The sequence below is a fragment of the Microcaecilia unicolor genome, chromosome 4, assembly GCF_901765095.1.
Source record: "Microcaecilia unicolor chromosome 4, aMicUni1.1, whole genome shotgun sequence".
In the NCBI taxonomy this organism is placed as follows: Eukaryota; Metazoa; Chordata; class Amphibia; order Gymnophiona; family Siphonopidae; genus Microcaecilia; species Microcaecilia unicolor.
In genome coordinates this window covers 154,073,527-154,095,164 of record NC_044034.1, presented here as the reverse complement: position 1 = coordinate 154,095,164, position 21,638 = coordinate 154,073,527, and the positions used below count along the sequence as shown (strand labels likewise).

The 21,638-nt window shown below is 39.9% G+C and overlaps 1 protein-coding gene across 4 annotated transcripts in view; it reads right to left on the bottom strand.

The window, feature by feature from the left end:
• Positions 1-9,285: 9,285 nt before the first annotated feature.
• The window catches only part of LOC115468786 (catalase-like), a 77,554-nt gene continuing 65,201 nt past the window's right edge, over positions 9,286-21,638 (bottom strand). The window contains exons 11-13 of one of the 4 annotated variants that reach the window (XM_030200778.1): positions 17,837-17,944; positions 16,466-16,545; positions 9,286-10,061 (exon numbers count right to left, since the gene is read on the bottom strand). In XM_030200778.1, coding sequence (XP_030056638.1) covers positions 9,977-10,061; positions 16,466-16,545; positions 17,837-17,944 — 273 coding nt within the window. In that variant the 3' untranslated portion in view covers positions 9,286-9,976. Of the gene's footprint in view, positions 10,062-14,512; positions 14,794-16,461; positions 16,546-17,836; positions 17,945-21,638 lie in introns of those variants that run through there. The other 3 variants (XM_030200781.1, XM_030200782.1, XM_030200779.1) reach the window with 3 other exon arrangements.

The following is a 21,638-nucleotide window of genomic DNA, read 5'->3' as shown; positions in this document are numbered from 1 at the left end:
AAGGGGGGGGGAGGGAGGGGGAGGGGGGGTTGGGGAGGAGGGAGGGAGGGAGGTGGATAAGGGGGGATGTTAACAAAAAGAAAAGTTATGGATGTTATATTTTGTACCGAATTTATATTCACTTTAATAAAAAAAGATTGAACATATTCTGAAAAATTCAGTAACATGCACTTTGTGGAAACAGGCAAACGTCAGCAAAAAGTGGTAGCCTGTGTCTGCACATTAACCACACATTAAATGCTTAGAAGGACCCCTAGGTTGTGTATCATTTTTAAAAGCCCTTTTCAGAACCACTTGTCTTCTCAGGTATGGGTTTTAAACACAGTACACAAGACTTAGGGTCATCTTTGACTTCTCTGCTTATACCCATACTTTTGCTGAAATGTTAAGTAATAATAATAGTAAATACACCCCAACACATGCACATTTGCATATCTCTCTTCTCTGTCTACCTCCCATGCGGGACCCAGCCCTGTGGGGACACTCTGCCATATGAGGGATTTTTTTTCCTTTATGTGGTAGTTGGATGAAGACTACTAAATAAAGGGGAAAAAATCCCTTATATGGCAGACTGACCCTGCCCAGTACATCCCAGCATGCCTGTATGGGGCTAGGTGCCACCACTTTTCAAGATGGTGGTGCTGGAGGCAAGAGCAAATGGGCATTGAACTTGCCTCTTGAGATGTGATGGGGGAGGGAAGTACCTGGGGTAGAGGTTGTGTGGGGGTGATATCTCTAGACACAAGGGATTATTTGTTTTGAGTTGAGGGGAGGGAAATGGGAGTACCACTAGACACTAGTGAATGTGTGTGTGTGTGTGTGGGGGGGGGGGGGGTTGAGTCAGGGAGGAAAGAGAAGTACCTGGGGGAGGGAGAGAGGGAGGGGGAGGAGGAGGGTTCCACTAGACATCAGCGATTAGCTTTTTTTTTTTAGGTAAGAGAGGGAAGGGGTGCTAAACACCAGGGAATGGGGGGGGATTTGCGCTGAGGAGGGGAAGGGAGGTCATGTTGGGTGAGGGGAATGCCACTAGACACCAAGGACTTATTTAGGGAGGGGGGCAATGTAGATATCAGCACCTTGTACAGTATGTGTTTTTTGTTTTTTAATGTTGCCCTTCCTGTCAGTGACTGAGCCAATCACCACTCACACACTGACAGATAGGATATTGTTACCCTCTTCCCCGCTCTGAAGGGATGTTTCTTTAGTAAATAAGTGATGACAACCTTCCTTTGTCTGTAGTCGTGCCAGGAGAGTGTTCATCAACCTCGTCCAGTCACTGAAACAGGGGCGGGAGGAAAAGAAACTAATTACAGGATTATGCTGATCAGGAAGAATCCAATCCAATCTTATAATACAAAGATTAGTTTGTTTAAGAAATTAGAAATCAAGAAAAATATTATCATCAAAAATTTCAACAACATCTACTTTTACAGTTTGTAATGTCTGTTTTTTTTTTTTTTACCTTAAATGAACATTTAACTAAATTAACTCTAGTTCTATTGATTTTTTAACAGGTCGGACTTGCTTCAGTCAACACAGATAATTATCAGATAAGTATTTCATGTGATACTTAAAGATCAGACATAAGAACTTAAATACTTAATAATTGTCAAGAAAAAGAATTTGATGCTTTGTGTCTATTTCTTTCTCTTTCAGGTTACTGCTCCCTTCCCCTCAAGCTGTCAAGGTAAGTATATTGTTTTTCTCTTTTTTCTCTATTTCCCCAGAATTACTCCTTTAGGGATTTTTGTCACTTAGCTGTTGGTTTGATGTTGAAAGTTGCAACACGTTCTTGCGTTGGGGCCCGGATCATCGAGCTATTTTCTCTTCTTCTTCTTCTGTTCTTCTCCCTACACCTCTCTCTTAAAACTAATAATTGGAAGCAAGACCCTCTCTCCCTGAAAATTGCCAGCAACCTTCAAGGGATATTAAACAATGTTGCAATACTTTGGCCAACTTCTCTAATCCAAATAAAATTAAGTAGATATTCCCTTCTAACAACACCTAAGCTGTACTGCAATTCCCTATTCTGGGTGCTGTGGTGCTTAGCTATCACTCTCTCTGCTCAAGATTCTCTCTCTCTCTTCAATCAGTGAACATTCTTTTCACCTCTCCCTTAATATTTAATATGAAGAAAACCCCCACAGCCTCCTTTTTCCCTCCTTTGCACCTAAGACTGGGTTTTTTCTTCCATTCACCCTTTATCTGTAGCCCTCCCCTTTTCACTAACAATCCCTTTCCTTTTACCCTTTACCAATCATCCAACAGCCACTTTACACCAGGCAGACTTTCTGTACACACTTTCCCTATTACCCTCCTTTCTCTTTTCTCATTCCCACACTTTTACCTTATCCATACTACTTCCCCCTTACAAATGCCTTCAAATCCTCAACTCTCTCTCAGAGCTCACTCACAGCACACCTTCTTCGTCAAAGCACAAGCACCACTCAACTGTCACAAGCTCCCGTTTCCCAGACAACCCCTCCTTAGCGTCCCATTCCAAGTTACCTTGCTGACCGGCGGAATGTTCGCCAGCACAAGTACAACCCCATTTTACTTTTGATTTTCCCATAGACTATAAAGTATTATTATTTTTTCCCACTTTTCCCTTCCCCTTCTCTTTCCTTTAACCCCTTCGTTACAATATTTTTTGCAATGAGCTGCAGAGTACTGTCATGATTTTAAATGGCAGTAATTTCTATGCTCATTGCTTCCAGTATGCCACAGTAGTTTTGCAGTGCTAATTTCACTCTAAAACCATGGCTCTATTGCAAGGCTTTCTGCATCAAAAGAAAGCTTTTTCTCCTGTTATTGATTGGCCAGTTCTCTACAGTTTGGACATTTTTTCTGCTTACTGCCCTCCTTTCACGTTTCTTTTTCTCCTGATAATTCTGCCTGTCCTCCTCTGCCAGGTTTTGTTTTTTGTATTTGTTTGTTTTGGTATATTTGAATGCCGCATTCTTTGCTCTTACTATTTCCATTATATCTATACAGAACCATATATGTCTCTCTCATATTACTTCTGTGTAATTTAATTTGCTTTCCTTTCTCCGTCTTTTCCCCACCACCACCACAAAATGACTATACAATTTAGAATGCAAACTTTATAGGATTAAGGAAAAGCCATATGTATTCTTTGTGTTTTGTCCAATTGTTTTTTAATTTTCATCACAGTATAATATCTACAAAGTCATATGAAAATAAAACATCAGAAAACAGAATGTGTAGTAACTCAATTAGCATATTATAATCAGGATTAACTTTTGATATTCATAATCATTTCTAAGACCCCAATGTCATTATTGATTGTTGCAGTTGTCCGGGTCTTGCCACATCATTCTTTTCTCTTTCCTTCTTGATTCTCTTAGATAAGATCACAGTAGTTTTCTCCCTTTTAAAGCTTTCCAAAATATGAAGCGTTGGAAAGAATCATATAAAAGGGCTGTGATTGTGTCTGGAGAAAACTTACTCTGCAGTTTAGGGCTTTATTTCCTAATGTGTGTTAATATGGTTTAATATCTGTTAAATAATGCAAGTCCCATTATTCTGAATGGAGTCTATTTACTAACTATGCACTTAGTTCAAATTCAACATAAGTAAATAGAGCTCTTGGTTTGCAGGAAGGAAATGGATGCATCTCTGATAAATCTGAAAGCCAGAAATACCAGATTAATGTTTTTGGAGAATGAACCTTCCTGAAACATCTCCATTGCTTTTTAGAGGAAGGACACACCTAACCAGTCAAGTTTTCAGGCTATGCGTAATGAATATGTATGAGAAAGCTTTGCATACAATCGAGGCAGTGCATGCAGATTTATCTCTTGCATATTCATTGCAGATATCTTGAAAACCTGCCTGGCTGGGTGTATCCCAAGGATTGGATTGATGCCATAGAATGTTGGTTAAAGTTCCAGCCCAGGTTTTCCCCAGAACAGCCCTACCCCCAGTGGTGTGCTGTAGCCGTCTCTCACAGGCTCTCGAGAGCCATTTGTTAAGTTTTTAAGAATTTTGGGAGCTGGTTCTCCATGGCTACTTTAACAAATGGATCCTAAAATGTGGGCTTGTGCCCCTCCTGAATTCTCTTTTACTTTGCTGGCGAGAGAAAGCCCCCTGTTAACAATTTACCAGCACACCCCTGCCTACCCCTATCCACAAATCTCTACACACAAGCCCGTCATCACACCATGTTCCACACCCTGTTCACACATATTGCAACCATTTTTATCATATCACTGAAATTGTATTTGTTTAAAAAAATTGAATCACATTTCTAATAGTTATTGATAATGAACAGTTAGGTACATTAACTACATGATATAATTGATATCTAAGATTTCCCCCTTCCATTAGAGTCTCCCTCACAGTACTCAAACGTTTCTTTTTTTTTTTTTTTCAAGATTTTTTTTATTGATTTTAGTACAATGTAAATAGTACATAACATTAACCAAAAGAAATAAAGATGCATTATGGAGATATATAATGGATTATAGTGTGCCAAGGAATTATATAATTATAGTTATAATAGTAATCTAAGATAGGTAGTTATCATTTATGTAGTTTCATTTGTAATGGAATCAAGATAGGAAGCAATTGGAGACCATACAGTATTTGTTTTAATTATTGATCCTGTGAATGTGGCGGAAGCCAATTCTAGCTTGTGATACATTAGAACAGATTGCCACCAGAAATGTTCATTTAACACTGAAGAGGTTTTCCAATTATTTAGAATCATACGTTGTGCTATAGTAACTAATATGTCAAACAATTTGTAATTATTGGGAGACAACGTGAATTCTGGAGAACAGGATTTCAAAATTATTAATGAAGAAGTTAGTTGAATATCTGAATCAAATATTTTACTAATGATGGTCCATATTGCTTTCCAAAATTTTTGAATATGAGGGCAATCAAATAACATGTGCAGTAATGTTCCACATGTTCCATTACAATGCCAGCATAGGTTTGTGGGGGTTAGACGTGCAGAGTGTAATTTCCTCGGTGTCCACACAGATCTATGGTAGAGGAAATACATTGATTGTAATATGTTAGCAGATGGTAATGGTTTGATGAGAGAGAGCCATAGTTTATCTTTAATGTGTTCAGGAACTAATATATGTATGTCATTCTCCCAAGTTTGTATTAGCGTGTTGTGTTTTTTATAGATGGAAGACAAGAATAGTTTGTATAATGCGGATGCTACATGTCCTGTGTGAAGTAGAGTCTCACAAAGTTGGAATATTGTGGGAGTTGAAGGAGAAGGAATTTTCTTTTTTTTACTAAATGATTTTATACATTGTGATATTTGTAGCCATCTGTAATATTGTGAAGAAGGAATATTATATTTAGTTTGGAGATCTGAGAATGAATTAATGGATTTTTCTTTGCTGTTATATATATCTTTGAGATACCAAATGTTACAATCAGACCATATTTTCCAATAAAAAGGTTTGTTATCTATAAGAAAATCTGGATTATACCATAGTGAGGAATGTAGAGATTTATTAAGTGGATGCTCAAGGATACTGTCTAGGTGTAAAAGGCATATTTTGGTGTTAGTGATGATTATATTTTCTTTTTGTGATGCACTTAATGTAGATGTAAGAAGATGGGGAAGGTGAAAAGGTTGAACTATATTTTGTTCTATCGATAGCCAAGTAGGAGTATAATCAGTGTTAGTAGAAAACCATTGACATCCCTGCTGAGCTATGAAGGCTTTATGATAAAGCATAAAGTCTGGAAAAAGGATACCAAATTTTTCTTTTGGGGCTTTGAGTTTTTTTAATGAAATTCTGGATTGTTTAGATTTCCATAAGAAAGATGTTAGGAGTGTGTCTATTTGTTTGTAAAATGATGAATGAAATAATACAGGTATCATGCTGAGTATGTAATTGATTTTAGGCATTACCATCATTTTGATTGTTTCAATTCTTCCCCACCAAGAAATATTTAAGGGGTGCCATGATAAAAGAAGGTTTTTGAGAAAGGTCAATATGTTATTACAGTTAAATTTGATAGTGTCATGTATTGAGGAGTAGAGATCGATACCAAGATATCTAATTGATTTATTAGACCAGGATAGTTTGAAGGGATCAATCAAGTCTTTTGACATGAGAATGTTGAGTGGAAGGACTTCAGATTTGGATTGATTGATTTTGTAACCTGAGACAGCTGAGAAGTTATTAATGAGTGAAAGTAATGCCGGTATGGAAGAGGATGGATTGGTGATGTAAATAAGAATATCATCAGCATATGCTGATAATTTGTACTGTTTACTTTTGTATGATATACCGGTAATGTCAGGTTTTTCTTTTATTGCAATTAAGAGAGGTTCCAATACTAAGTTAAACAGGAACGGAGAAAGTGGACAACCCTGTCGGGTTCCTCGACCCATTGTGAAGGATCCCGACAGGGTATTATTTGCTATAATTTTTGCAGATGGGTTAGTATATAGTACTCTGACTTTATCAATGTAGTTATCAGGGGCTCCAAACCATTTAAGCACTGCAAATAAGAATTGCCATTCGACCCTGTCGAATGCCTTCTCTGCGTCTAGAGACATGGCCATGGCAGGGACAGGACAAGTTTTCGCTATTTGGGAAATGTGAAAGAATAGTCTTGAGTTATCTGTGATGAGCCTGTTTGGCATAAATCCAACTTGCGAGGGAGATATTATTTTTCCAATTATTTTTTTTAATCTATTAGAGAGAATTTTGGCAAATATTTTATAATCCGAATTAAGAAGAGATATTGGTCTATAATTTTGGACTAGTTGGGGATCCTTATTTGGTTTGGGTATTACTGTTATTACAGCCTCAGAGAAATGATTGAAACTAGTTTCATTGGGAGATAAATTATTGAATAGACTCAGCAGATTCGGCGATAGAGAGTTTTTGAGAATCTTATACATTTCAACTGGGTATCCATCTGGTCCTGGGGCTTTTCCAGATGGGAGATCAGATAATGCGATCAGTAGTTCCTTCAATTCAATCGAATTAGATAATAAATTACTATCAGCTTGTGACCATTTAGGATGAGATAAAGGAGAGAGGAAAGCTTCTATTTCTTTTGAATCTCCAGTAAATTCAGATTGATATAGTTTTTGATAGAATTCAGAGAATGTCTGTAGGATATCCGGGGTAATAGTTGTTACTTTATTTTTATTATTTTTAATTGATGGTATTTGAATTTTGATACGTTTACGCTTAAGGTAATTGGCAAGAAGTTTACTGCTTTTATTACTTTCAAGATAGAATCTGGATTTGGTCTGAAAGATTTCTTCTCTAGCAAGACTAGTGCACAATTTATTATAAGCATATTTTAATTTATAAATAGAGTTTAGAAGATTCTGATCTGGATTTAGGAGATATTTTTGTTCATAGTCCTTTAGCTCAGTTTCCATATTTTTAATAAGAGTATTTTGTTGTTTTTTAATATGAGCTGATATTGAGATGAATTCTCCTCGCAGGGTAGCTTTAAATGACTCCCAGATGGTGATTGGGGCAGCTGTACCCGGAGGATTAAATTTAAAGAATTCTGATATGAAAGATTCTAACCGGGATTTGATAGACTCGTCTCTCAAAATCTGAGAGTTAAGTCTCCAAATTGGTGATTTTGATGTTTGTGCATTTGAAAATGCTATGTGAAGAGAGATGGGAGAATGATCTGATATGACTCTAGCGTGTATATCAGATTTTAAGACTTGCGGTAAGAGAGTAGCTGAGAGGAGAAAATAATCTATTCTTGAAAAGCTATTATGTGGTAGTGAATGGAAAGTAAACTCTTTGGTGTCGGGATGGAAAATTCTCCATGGATCAACCAAGTTGAATTGTGTCAAGAGGGATTTTAAAGTCTGAGCAGCTTTTGTCTCAATTTTTTTTGCTGAGGAGTGTTTATCCATCCAAACATCTAGTGGAAGATTAAAATCTCCTGAGAAGCATATAGGCATTACTTTAAAGGACGATATATTTTTAAAAAGGGAGGAGAAGAATTCTGGAGAATCACAATTTGGTGCATATATGTTAACTAACAGTAAGGGTTGAGACGCAATTTCTACATGTGCAATTATCCATCTGCCTTGATTATCTACAGCCTTTTCTACTACAGTTACCTGTGTATCCTTAGAGAAAAGGATTGATACACCATTTTTCCTTCCAACAGATGGAGCATCTATTATATTAGATATCCACTTGTATGGAGTAAGCAGATGTGTAAGATCAGTTACATGAGTTTCTTGTATAAAAATGATAGAAGGTTTTAATTTCTTTAGGTGTGTAAACACTTTTTTCCGCTTTACTGGATGTCTCAAGCCATTTACATTCCAAGATATTAAAGAGATAGCTGGAGTTGGAGGAGTGTTAGATGTTAAAGAGGTCATATTTCAAAGATTTATAATTTTCAGTATTATTGATTGAGGGAAATTCAGAAACAAGAGCGAGTGTATAATTCCTTGGCACAGAGAAAGAACAGAAAAACTTACTATGAAAGCCAATAACAACTAGGCTTCTACAAAATACAAAAAAATTAAGCATAAACCATAATTTGATGAAAAAGACCATGGTGCTGGTTCCCGTGATAGGGACATCTAAGAGTCCTGTCCCCGCTCAGAGAGATCAAGAAGGGGATAAGTGATATATTGTAATATGGAATAACGCACTTGGTTATTTAAATTACATTAGGAGTTAATAACAAGAGAAAACATTGCCATATTTCAAAAATGTAAATATGGGTTTTAACAGGTATGTAACAATATATTTGGTAACAAGATATCTGTTGCTGTAATTCTAGGGATAGAATCTAAGATAAGAAAGTATTTTAGTTAGGAATATATTGGATGAGTATACATTAGTTGATGAGAATACTTTAGTTGACAGTATGTAGAGTGAGATATAGCCATTGCTTTTTCCCTTTTTTTTTAACTAATGTTTATAAATGAGATGGTCACTCATGGAAGTTCCATTGTCATTATACTATATCTTCTTGTCATTTCTGAGATTTGTGTCTATATAATGTCATATTTCTGACACCAGAAAGGTAAAAGAGTCTGAGATAAGAATATATATTAGATAGAAGATATACAAGATGAGAGTGTATGAGTTGAGATGAAATATATATCAGTATGTTTGATAAAACATTTACCATTGTTTTCAAAGAGAAAAAAAAATCTGAAATAAGAGTTTACATTATGAGAGAAAATAGAATATTTAGTTATATATAAACTGAGATAAAAGTATTTTCCCCCCCCCCCCTTTTTTTTTTTTTTTTTTGTTAAACTAATGTTAATAAATGAAATAGTCATGTATGGAAAATTCCTCTGTCATTATACTAGATTTTCTTGACATTACTGAGAATTGAGTTTGTATATTACCATATTTCTGACATCAGGAAAGAGGAAAAGCTAGAGATAGGAGTGAATATTATATAGAAGATACATTAGATGAGATGAAACATATAATATCATGTTTGATAGTAAGATATTTGCCATCATAGTTTCATATAAGAAGAGTAAATTAAGAGTATAAATTATGTTAGAACATACATTAGTTAAGAATGTGTAAGGTTGGATAAAAGTATTATTTACTTTTTGTTAAATTGATGCCTGAGAATGATGTATCCATTAGGGGAAAATCCTTTGCCAGTACACTAGATTTTCTCATCATTTCTGAAATTTGAGTTTGTATATTACCATATTTCTAATATCTGAGGAGAAGGGGAGTCTGAAATATCAATACACATTAGATATGAAAAAACATTAGATAAGGATGTGTAAATTGAGATTAATTATATAACAACATATTTGACAGTAAAGTATCTGCCATCTTATTTCAGGAAAGTAAAATTTAAAATAACAGTGCACGTTATGAGAAAAGATACATTTTTTAGATTTACATAAAATGAAATAAAGACATTATTTCTCCCTTTTTTTAAACTGATGTTAATAAATGAATAAGTCATTTAGGGAAAATCTTTTACCATTATACTAAGTCTTCTTTTCACTTCTGAGATTTGAGATCATTTGGTGAAAGCTTGTGATATTCTCTGACGTTTCTTCTAAGGAGAAACACCTAGAATTCATTTGTAAATTGAAACTAAAAATTAGATGGATAAAGCATGTTGAGATCTGACTTAGAAATGTTTTCTGAGCTAAACCTGATTAGTTATTTGGATTTAATATACACCTTCTCACTGGTAATTCAAAACAAGTTAGAAATCAATAAACCATAAACAAGTTGCATTTAGGTACAGTAGGTATTTACCTCTCCCCAGAGTAGTACATTCTGAGGGAAGGAGAGAAATTATAGGATGATACCTTCCCATATTCCACAGAAGGTAAGATAAGACACTTGAAGGGAGCTGTATATCTTCCCCACCCCACAGTAGGCTGTGAGATAAAGAAGTAGAAAGGATTATTGTGGAATGGTATGCTTGCCATATTTCCAAGAGTATTAACTGCCAACATAGTCCCACACTTCCTGCCAAGTAATAGAAGCCATTTGGAAAACTGATAACTTCTCAACTGAATTATCAGAGAAGGTGAAGTGTAGAACATGATCTAATGAAAGAACCCAACCACTTCCATCTGTAAATTGTTGATGGGAATACATTTCTTTAGTTATGTATGTGCATGCTATTTCAACTTTTTAGTAAACTATTTTACAGATAAGCATAGAAATGACACCATCATTTTCCCCAGATATAAAGTATTTGAAATGTTCTAGCATGTTCATACACATAGAGGCTCATTTTTGAAATAGAATGTCCAAAAAAACAGCACAAAGCAGTAGATGAACTTTTGTTTCATAAATATATCCAAATTGCTATTTGCCAAACAAATTTTAAGAAGTTTTTCTATGCAGTTTGTCTAATCTCAAGAAGGTGTGTTGGATGTGTGCTTTGGGTGGGACTAGTATAGGCTTATGATTTGGACATTTTCCTGCGATAATGGAACAAGAAAAATATCCAGGGCCAAAAATAGGACATTTGTGGTTAGACCTGTTTCAGTAATGACTAAGGGTCAAAACAGTGTCCAATCTGACCAGATGACCACTGGATAAATGCATGATCCCCCACTCCCCCCAAAAAAGTGAAAGTGACAGTACATACCAAGTTCTATCATAACTGCAGATATAATGGCCATTCCTCTTACAGCAGCAAGCAGGTTGGTGCACTGGACTGTAGAGAAGGGGACCCAGGTCCATATCCTACTCTAACTAGTACACCTTTGGTGAAAAGTGTGAGTGCTAAATGCTAAAATACTTGCTGAACCCACATATAGGTGGCATAAGGGCTATTGTAGTGGTATACAGTTGGGTACAGTACATTTTTTTGCTATCCTGAAAGACTCACCATACAGTATAAGGGGGTTAGGATGTGATGTGTACCTGGCACCTTTTATGTTCACTGCAGTGCCCCCTAGGCTGGCCCACTGCTCCCCTGGGATGTCTGTGTGGCCAGTCTAGTAGGACTGCTAGCCCCCAGACATCCCAATGGCTTATATGTGTGTGTTTTTTTTCCCTCAGACGGTGTTTGTTTGAAAGTAGCCTTAAAAGAAAGATGCACTGAGCACAAAATCTTCTAAAGTAGGGCGCTTTTTGAATCAAAACAATAGATGTTTTTCTGGTTAAAAATTGCCAGGTGTGGCACTGGAGTTTTGGATGGTTTTTTTTGTTTTGTTTTTTTTGCAAAATATCCAAAATTAGATTTGGATGTCATATTGAAAATGCCCTCGTGGACCATTTTTGAACCGGTAAAAACGTATATCTTTTTTTTTTTTTTCAAAATTGGCCATTTCCTAGATGTTGGTGCTCTATGCATCTATCTTTTTGGACCATTTTTTGGAGAAAAAAAAAACCACCCAAGTAAAGAATGCACAAAATCAAGCCTTTGGGATGTAGGAGGAGCCAGCATTCTGAGTTGACTGGCCACACAGACATCCCAGCAGAGCAGTGGGACACCCTAGGGGGCACTGAAGTGGAGTTCACATAAAAGGTCCCAGATACATATCTCACTGTTACCCCCTTATATTGAATAGTGAGCCTTCCAAAACTTACTGTACCCAACTGCAATAGCCTTTATAGCTGCAGGTGTCACCCATAGGGAAATAGGATTTGATATACTGCCTTTCTTAGATTTTTGCAACTACATTTAAAGCAGTTTACATATATTCAGGTACTTATTTTGTACCAGGGGCAATGGAGGGTTGAGTGCAGGGGTGTGCTGGTAAATTTTTAACAACAGGCTCTCTCTCCGGGCATAGCCGGCCCTGAAATTTTTTTTTTTTTTTTTTTGGGGGGGGGGGGGGGAATACATGCCTCTCTCTCTCCCCTCCCTTGTGCGGGCACGCTAGGCATACCTTTGCCGAGCCCCACCAGCCAATAAATGGACTGCCACAATTCTCTGCTGCTTGTTTCTGGCTCTGAGCAGCATGATGGAACCTTCTTGCGCTGACATGAAAAGCCCCAGCCTGATGCTCAGTCAGAAACAAGGAGCAGGGAGCAGCAGCAGTCTATTTACTTGGCTGGTGGGGCCAGCATCACTGCCAGCAAAGTAAAAGAGAATTCAGGAAGGGGCCCAAGCCCACATTTTGGGAGTCAGTTGTTAAAGTAGCCACGGGGAGGCCTACTTTAACAACCAGCTCCCAAAATTCTTAAAAACTTAACAAACGGCTCTCGCGAGCCCGCTCCAGCACACCACTGGTTGAGTGACTTGCCCAGAGTCAAAGGAGCTGTAGTGGGAATTGAACTCAGTTCCCCAGGATCAAAGTCCACCGCACTAACCACTAGGCTACTCCTCTATATGTAGGTATAGGTAGGTTTTGGAGGGCTCACACTTTCCACCACAAGTGTAACAGAATAGGTTATGGGCCTGCACCAACCACTAGGCTACTCCAGGTTAAATTGATGTGTGGCTGCCATAGTGTAGATATTCTTAGCTGCTTTTTAACAAGAGCTATTTCAGTGGGCATCTTTAAAAAAGGAGATTCAAATAGCACTCATCTGTATGATTTCCAAAAGTATGCATGTTCATTTTCCTCTCCCACAAATAGCAAGTGCACACAGACACTTTAAGTCACAAACTTTGTATCTTCCTGCTTTTAAAGGGAAACTACAGATTTACATGTGTATATATATCACATATGTGTAAAAACCAATTTCAGAAAGCCACTATTTACACACAGAGATTTCAAGGGGCATAGTTGGGCAGGGCTAAAATGTACATGAGTACTCTCCGTTTCACAAAGGGAATACATGCAAATGGGGAAAAAGTTCCACATCAACCTTTATAACTGTTTAACAGCAAGTATATGTTGGAAAAAAATGGATTAGGGGAGTCATTCTCTGTAATCCCACATAGTTTATTTTTGTCCCCACAAAGAAACCATGCTAAAATTGCAGCCTCACTTCTTAATTGGTGTCTCTTATGTGTGTAAGTTTGTAAAATAGGGCAGCTACAAGTGGGAGCGTCAGCACTTCCATGCAGAAGTTGTGAAATCTCCACTTCCACATTTAAGTGCCAGCAGCTACATGTGGAAGCAACCAGATTTTTGCTGTTCATTTTTTCAACATACTTTTTTAAAATGTCTTCTCCTGCAGCATGTTCAGTAAATGCAATCCTACAGCTATTTATGCATGACAGGTCCTTTTTAAAAATACCCTGGAACTAAGTCCAACCTCTTCATTCTATGTAAAATGGGGCTTCATACCTATTTGCACTTAGTAATACATTTGCAAATGTACAGAATTCAGGGGCGTAGCTACGGGTGGGCCTGGGTGGGCCTGGGCCCGCCCAGTTTGGGCTCAGGCCCATCTAGAGAAACACCCAACCCCTCAGTCACTGACATGTCTCCTCACACCCTCTCCCACCCCCACCGTAGCGCTTCCCTTTAACGCTATCAGCGCTGCCTCCTCACCTCATAGTCTCCGTTTTCCAACCCCACGGCAGCGCTTGCAATTTGCTATCGTCGGCGCGCTGCCTGACACAGCTGACAGACGCAGCGTGACGTCCTACTCCGGGACCTTCCCTCTGCTGCGTGCATTCCACCCTGCGTAAACAGGAAGTTGAATTAGCGCAGCAGAGGGAAGGCCCCGGAGCAGGACATCATGCCGCGTCTCTCAGCTGTGTCAGGCAGCGCCGATGATAGCAAATTGCAAGCGCTGCAGCGGGGGTAGGACACGGAGACTGTGAGGTGAGGAGGCACTGGACTTGCAGGGGGAGGTTGCAAGGAAGGGGAGACGGAGAGGTGCTGGATTTGCAGGGGGAAGAGAGAGGAGCTGCATATGCTGGCAGGCGGGCGGCGGGTTAGAGGGAAAGGGGAGGTGAGGTGCTGGACATGTAGAAGGGGGGCTGGGATAGGTGCTGGATATGCAGGGGATGGCTGAAGGGAAAGGAGAGAGATGTGGACCATGTGGGGAGTAAGGTAGAGGTCCAGCATGGAGTGGGGTAGGGACAGAGCATGGGTGCCCACCCATCCAACCTGCTGGCCCACCCAAAAATTGCTTTCTGGCTTGGCCACTGGTACAGATCAATAATTTGCTTTTCTTTTAAAATGATACCAAGCTACAATAAGTAATCGGTTACAATAAGTAATCAGGGTGGTTCATTTCATGCTTTGCTGAATTTTGATGACCAGGCATGAGGTTAAAACTGCTTACTAGTGCATGAAATGTTATTGGACATTTTTTCTATGATAACTCTTTGCTAACGTTAACCATATACATTAATGGAGACCAAACAAGCCTCATTGTCCTCCACAGGCTGGCAAAATGATGGATGTTGGCTGTATTTTATAAGTGCAACCTAAAAGGTAAACACAATTAAGTATATTATATGTACCCCTCATGTGCTGTCATAAACAAACACAGGACTCTACATACAAATAGCAAAGTCAAGTTTATACGTTGATGTCAATGCAGGGCATTTGCCATTATTGTAGAGATATGATGCTGAATTGTAACACTGAACATGCAGATTTTTCAAACAGTAGTTCTGCAAAAATGTCACACGGGTTCAAAAAAATTGAAAAAAACAGTGACCACCAGTTGTCAGAGTTCTGGTTATTAGATACTGAACGTAAAAAGAATATAATGTTCTTAGCAAGAAGAAAGTATTTAAAGCTGCTTAAAATCTGTGGGATTAGACTACTGCATCGGACTCCTCTAGCCCTGACCCAGCCCATTAAGATCTACTCAAATCCAGCTGGCAGAAAGAGTCAGCAGGTCGGCTGCACCGACGCAAATTGAAAGCATGTGATTCTAGTCCCCTTAGCTGCTCTTCTAAACATAAATTTCTTTTCTAGATGGGTAGCAAGTGCTAAAGGAAAGAGGAGTAACTGAAGGGAATATGGGTACCTACTCTTGCTGTGTTCATATGTAGCAGTGGCGTTCCTAGACTGGCTGACACCCGGGGCGGATCGCCGATGCGCCTCCCCCCCGGGTGCATTTTTACCTGCTGGGGGGGGGGGTGCCGCGCGCCTGTCGGCTCCCAGTCTGCTCATTCCCTGCTGCTCCCTCTGCCCCAGAACAGGAAGTAATCTGTTCCGCGCAGAGGGAGCAGCAGGGAAGGAACGAGCGGACTCAAAGCCAACAGATGCGCGGCACCCCCCCCCCCCAGCGGCGTGCACCCAGGGCGGACCGCCCGCACCGCCCCCTCCCTTGGTACGCCACTGATATGTAGCCAGCATTCTAACTCCATCAACCTGCTAGATGCACTGAATTCCACAGCTTAGGAGATCAGAGTGCTAAGAGTTACTGCTCCTGGGGACTGCATTGTGCTAGAAGGAATGAGGTCTCTCTAGCCTCATGACCCATGCTGAGCAGAAGACACTTAAGCACATGAAACTGACGCAGTAGACAGATACAACTGAAGCGTGACTTGAGAGGGAGAAGGCTATCCTGAGGAGAAGTAACAGGGTGACTAGGGAAAGAGAGGTTCCAATGAGTGGGGTATGCAAGGTAAGTCCAGAGCAGTTAGTAGAAGGAAGGGCAATGTCCAAGGAGCAGTAATGTCAGGCAGGAGAAAGGGCTAAAGAAGGATTGTTAGCCACTTAGAGAAGGGAGATGCACTTTCTCAAATGTTTTGTGTTCATCTAATTATGACAACCCTTCCACAAAGTTATCCAGGTTTCCATATATAATTCCTGAATTGCATGCAAGTATTGGGTTTTCAGCCATCTGAACCCATTTCTGGCAAGCTGTATACGCTCACAATTGCATGTGCTCAAACTTCCTGCTTATTCTTTTTCAGCTCATAACAGCAGCAATATGAATTAAAAAAAAAATAGTCCAATTAATAAGAAAATTGGCCTCCATACATCTACACGCTCACATGATCTCTTCTTAGAAGCAGTTTTTTGATAATGCCAATTATAGAATTCCAAACTCCCTCTCCCCCCCCCCCCCCCCCCCCCCCACACCTCATTTACACTTTGTTCTGGCATCACTATAATAAATGAAGAACTGTGTTTACCTACATCTTCTTTTCATTGAGTTGGTGTAGCAGTGCCTCGACACAATCTCCAAAATCCTGATGAACAGCTCTGAAATTAGCCACCTAATAAGGTTGGGGGGGGGGGTAGAAACACTGAGTAATAACAAGGTTCTTTCTTTTACATAAGTATTTATCTTTTGTTGATTGTTTATTCATTGTTCTCCATGGCTTAGAGCCTTGGCCACTGTAACACGCATCAAGCAACACATTAACATAGTAAATCATAGCAGTCGCAGATAAAGACCCAAATGGCTCCTCTATGACAACAGTAATTTGGTATTGCTGAAATTTAAGTATTTAGTATAAAGGCAACCTTCCCGAAATAGAGCATATTTTAGATACACAGATTGTGGGTCCAGTTAGAAATGTATTCCTGAATGATCTGCTGAGACATGAGCCTCCTGTGACTATTTTCTTTTATATTTTGTAAATCAACAGTAGCACAAATTGATCACTTCCCCCCCTTAACTGGAGATGATTTCCCATACAAGCTCAGCCACTGGTGTTACCCGTGCTATAAGGACTTGTATTCTTCTGTCCTCAGAGAACACATGCTAGAGTTAAGTAAGTTGGTTTTGTCTGACATCATTTTCTCTGTTTCTACATCTCTATTAACTATAAGGTGCATTCCCACCCACCCATTATGTGATCCATTCTGCATTTGGTAATGCTTGGGCATTCATTAACAGCAAGCAACAATTATCATGTCAACTGCTTAGTGCAACTTAGTAAATAGGCTGCTAAGGTACCTCCCTGTTTACTAAGTCGCGCTAGTGGCTGCTGTTTGCTAATGCCAACACAGCCCATTCTCTTTGAATGGGCTGTGTTGGCATTGCCATGCGGCTTAGTAAACAGGGGAGGGAGGTAGTTACCATAGCCCTTAGAAAATTGATTCTTTAGGACTTAATCACCAAAAAGTCTTATTTCTTGATATTTTTTTTTCTTATTTTTGTCAAGCCCTAGAGCAGGATTTGCCAAACTGGCAATATACAAAAGATGTATTTATATATACTGAGTCTCCAATGTACAAAAATAAGTCATGTGTGTATTTGTTATGGATATACTGGAAAGCCAAATAGCTGTGAGGCTGCATTGCATTAAAGCATCTGTTTGCTACATATATCATGGGTGACCCAATACTAGCAAGTAAGAACCCTGCACATTGACTTTTTAAGTCAACGTGCATAGTTCTTACTTGCTAGTATTTTGGGTCACCTGTGATATATGTAGTTAAGTTTTGATTTAATTTTGACTCCACTCCCACTGCGTTTGTTTTTTAAAGCATCTGTTTAACATCCCTGTAACACAAAAATGTTCACTAGATGTTAACCATAGACAATAAAATGCCACTCACATTTCTTTTCTGGATGTCGAGGTCAGCACAATGAAGACTATTTGCAATATTCTCACACAGCCTCTGACGTTCGGGCGCCTTCAGCTCATGCAGGTAGAAATCACGCGCCTGAAGATTTAAAAAAAAAAAAAAAACAACTTACAAACCTGATTCTGATTTGGTATCTTAGGTGAATTTATCAGTTCCTCATCTGTTATACTGGTTGGTTGATATCTAAAATGTGGATTTAGAATGCTGCTTTCTTTCTTTTTGACTGGGAAGTTTATTTCTGCTTCCAGTTCAGTGACTGAAGTAATAAGCTGTGTTTACTGCAGCAGTTTAGTGTGGGAAAATCTCAAGTAATCTTCTAATATAGTAGCGGTTTTAGTATGAAAAAATGCACCAAAAAACTACCATGCTGAATAAGGCACAATTTTTTTGAACCAGTGTCAAAGGTTGCTGAGAAATAACACCGAGGCAAATCCCCTGTCTCGGTTTCTGTGAAGATCATCTAGTAGGGAAACGAGGACTATTTCTGTTCCATAATCGGGTCTGAATCCACATTGACATGGATGTAGCCAGTTTCTCTCTTCTAGCCAGTCATTAAGTTGAACACAGACTGTTTGTTCTATAAGTTTCCCTACAAATGGGATGTTGGATACTGGCTGGTAACTTTCACGTTTGTCCTGGTCAAGGTTGTTTTTCTTTAGCAAAGGGTGAACCACTTCCCTTTTTAATGCTGTTGGTAGTTGCCCATTAGAAAGAGAGGTGTTCACAATTTTTGTGGCACCTTCTATGAGGCCTAGGCTTGCCTGCTGCTCTATCTTTGATGGACAGGGGTCGAGGGAGCAGGTAGTTGGTCGAAGGTCTCTTAGGATTTTGTCAAGGCTCTCCTTTGTCATTGGGTTAAAAGTATCCCATCTGTCTCTGTCAGGAGACACCCAGTTTGTGCACTTCTGGGTGGGATTGACTGGAAATCCTGGCAGAGACTTTTAATTTTGTTGGCAAAGTATGCAGCAAAATAATTGTAGTTGAGTTTAGACTGGGCAGGCTGGTTCTGTTGTAGGGGTTGCAATAGGCTGTTTACTATACTGAACAACTGCTTGGTTGAATTGGCAGCCTGTGCAATGCATTAAGAGAAATATTGCTTTTTGGCTGCTGTTAAGTCAGGAACCTTGGAATACAGTTAGATTCAACACTTACTCTGCTTCTACTATTTGTAACAGCTACACTGCCTCTCACCTTACATCAAGAAGGTAAATCTTATCTCAGTTGTGCATGCCATGATAACATCAAGACTGGATTACTGCAATGCACTATATAATGGTCTGATTACAAAGGGTCTGCACCAGCTCTAGTTGATTCAGAATGCTGCAGCAAGACTGGTAGAAGGTTGCAAGCGATGTGACCACCTCAAACCATTTTTGCAAAAAGTTCATTGGCTACCAGTACAATGCAGGGCTAAATTTAAAACTCTATGTCTGATCTTCAAGGCCCTTAAAGGAAATGGCCCTGAGTACCTGAAGAATAGGATGATCCTCTACACACCGCCAAGGACACTAAGGTCCTCTCAAGGACTATCACTAAACACACCCTCTCCAAAAGACATTACACAATGTGATACCCACAAGCAAGCCTGCTCCAGAGTTGCCCCCATACTCTAGAATGCACTACCTGAAAGGCTCTGCTTAACACAAGACTATCTCTTCTTCAGGAAGCTTGGTGCTTCAACCAGGCCTTTAATGAAAGAAGTAACTAACTTTTTAGTCTCACATACACACACAAAGAGTGACACAGACTGCACATACTACAGCAGGTCATGTTTATCCACTCCTACCCTAGCTGAGATAATATTTAACCATCTCTCTAACCTCATGAGCAACTTTCTTTAAATTAGTTCCCTTATTTTCTAACACCTCTTACTCTTTTACCTATCTATATGTCCCATCTTTGCGTATACCCTTCACTTTCATTTAAAATGTTCTATTACGTATTGTGTTGACATTGTAAGTAGTATACTATCCAGCTTATTTTCGAAATAGAAAAACGCCTATAGTGTGACCTAAATCGGGAGATAGACATTTATCTCGCAAAGGCGCCCAAATCGGTATAATCAAAAGCCGATTTTGGGCGTTTCCCACTGCACTCCGTTGCGGAAAAGAATAAAGTTGATGGGGGCGTGTCGGAGGCGTGGTGGAGGCGAAATTGGGGCGTGGTTATCAGCCGAGGAGAGATGGGCGTCTTTAGCTGATAATCGAAAAAAAAAGGTGTTTTTACCGCGATTTTGGGTCACTTTTTTTGGACCCTTTTTTTTCACGAACAAGTCCCAACAAAGTGCCCCAACTGCCCAGATGACCACTGGAGGGAATCGGGGATGATCTCCTCGGACTCCCCCAGTGGTCACTAACCCCCTCCCACCAAAAAAACTCCACTTTAAAAACTTTTTTCCCAGCCTCTATGCCAGCCTCAAATGCCGTACCCACCTCCATGACAGCAGAATGTGTTCGATCCTCTCACAGCCTTTCCCTGGGTCAGATGTGGCTCTCGGGTGCACTACAGGGTCACATCAGCATTGCATTGTGGTGGGTGTAGGGTATTGGGCTCCGTGATTTCATTAGCTTGTGTTACAGTCTCACAATGTTGGTAGTTGGTAGGCTCTTCTCCCATGGTGCTTTTCCCCCTGCCTACTGGGTCAGAGTGTGCCCTGCTGTGTTTCCTGTTGTAGTCCATGCGGTAGTGGCCATTTTTGTAAGCCAGTTTTAGTTCCCTTTCCTGTGTTAGCCACGTTAGACAACTTAGTTCTTCCCTTGAATGTGGCTGAAAGAGGGCATTGTACAGCATTCTGCCAGCTCGGACCTACTGCTCATCTCAGTACCAAGGAGACTCGTTGCCAGTGGGGCACAACCTCTTAACTGTGAGTAAACGCAGTTATTCCAATAAAGGAATTAGTCTTCAGGTGTCAACTGGTGTGCCAAGGTTATATAGCAGCAACCAGTCCTAGAGGCCTGCATGTATGCAGGTCCCTGGAGCACTTTTAGTGGGTACCGCAGTGCACTTCAGCCAGGTGGCCCCAGGCCCATCCCCCCCCCCCCCCCCCACCTGTAACACTTGTGCTGGTAAATGGGAGGCCTCCAAAACCCACTGTGCCCACATGTAGGTGCCCCCTTCACCCCTAAGAGCTATGGTAGTGTTGTACATTTGTGGGTAGTGGGCTTTGGGGGAGGGGTTGGGGCTCAGCACCCGTGGTAAGGGAGCTATGCATGTGGGAGCATTGTCTGAAGTCCACCGCACTGACCTCTAGGGTGCCCAGTTGGTGTCCTGGCATGTCAGGGGGGCGAGTGTACTACGAATCATGGCCCCTCCCACGACCAAATGGTTCGGATTAGGACGTTTTTGAGCTGGGCGTTTTTAGTTTCCATTATCGCTAAAAAAAAACAAACGGTTCAGCCCACCCCTTCACGGACCCATTCTCGGAGATAAACGCCCATGGAGATAGGCATTTCCATTCGATTATGCCCCTCCACGCCATACTTGTATTGTTATTTGAATATTTTTACTGCTGTAATTGCCTATTGCTCATGGTTGATCTATTCTTGTAGCTGTCACGTTTACAAAGCTGGAATCTGGTTTGTGAGCCCTCCTCTTTCATCACTCGAACCAGCAGTTTCCATCATAGTGAGTTACTATTAATCCAGCCTAATTTATAATTCAGACAATATTTATCTTGTGGCACATTTTCCTTGTGTAAGATCCCTAAAAACTGCCTTTTTAACATTATTTATTTAGATTTTGCTCACACCTTTTTCAGTAGTAGCTCAAGGTG